This window comes from Capsella rubella, unplaced genomic scaffold (assembly GCF_000375325.1).
Source record: "Capsella rubella cultivar Monte Gargano unplaced genomic scaffold, Caprub1_0 scaffold_7, whole genome shotgun sequence".
NCBI classification, from domain to species: domain Eukaryota; kingdom Viridiplantae; phylum Streptophyta; class Magnoliopsida; order Brassicales; family Brassicaceae; genus Capsella; species Capsella rubella.
In genome coordinates this window covers 14,908,809-14,909,251 of record NW_006238917.1, presented here as the reverse complement: position 1 = coordinate 14,909,251, position 443 = coordinate 14,908,809, and the positions used below count along the sequence as shown (strand labels likewise).

Below are 443 nucleotides of genomic sequence, written 5' to 3'. Positions count from 1 at the left end.
AGCCGATACATCTCTGCCGGAACAACCGTCGCCGCCGAAAGAAGATCAAGTCACCGATCCGCAGAGATCTGAGTCGCCCGCGCCGAATACCCAGCTGGTTCCGTATACAGTGATCTTCCCTGAATCGGAGACCCAAGAAATAGAGCCGCTTGCTATTTCCAATTCTCCGGTGGATGTTGATGGGGATTGCGACTCTTCAGCTCACCCTCGGGTTTCACAGCCGACTGATGCGAATGAACCGGTTCGCAACCCGCAGATTTAAGAGCTCTCGGATGATTCCGACTCGATTCAACTAACCGGAACCACGGGACCGTCTATTTTGTCCCGGATGATGAAACGCAAGAAGTCGATTGCGATGCCTTCTGAGCAGAAGAAGAAGCGACAGGCAACCTGAGGAAAAGGAGCGGCTGTCAAAGACGAGCATTCATTGGAGTTTGATCAAA

The 443-nt window shown here is 52.4% G+C and overlaps 1 protein-coding gene across 1 annotated transcript in view; it reads left to right on the top strand.

Annotated features, from left to right (window-relative positions):
- LOC111829467 overlaps positions 1-262 on the top strand; it is a 6,798-nt gene extending 6,536 nt beyond the window's left edge. Inside the window, exon 11 of the mRNA XM_023778557.1 lies at positions 3-262. Coding sequence (XP_023634325.1) covers positions 3-262 — 260 coding nt within the window. The remainder of the gene's footprint in view (positions 1-2) is intronic.
- The last annotated feature ends 181 nt before the right edge of the window (positions 263-443 follow it).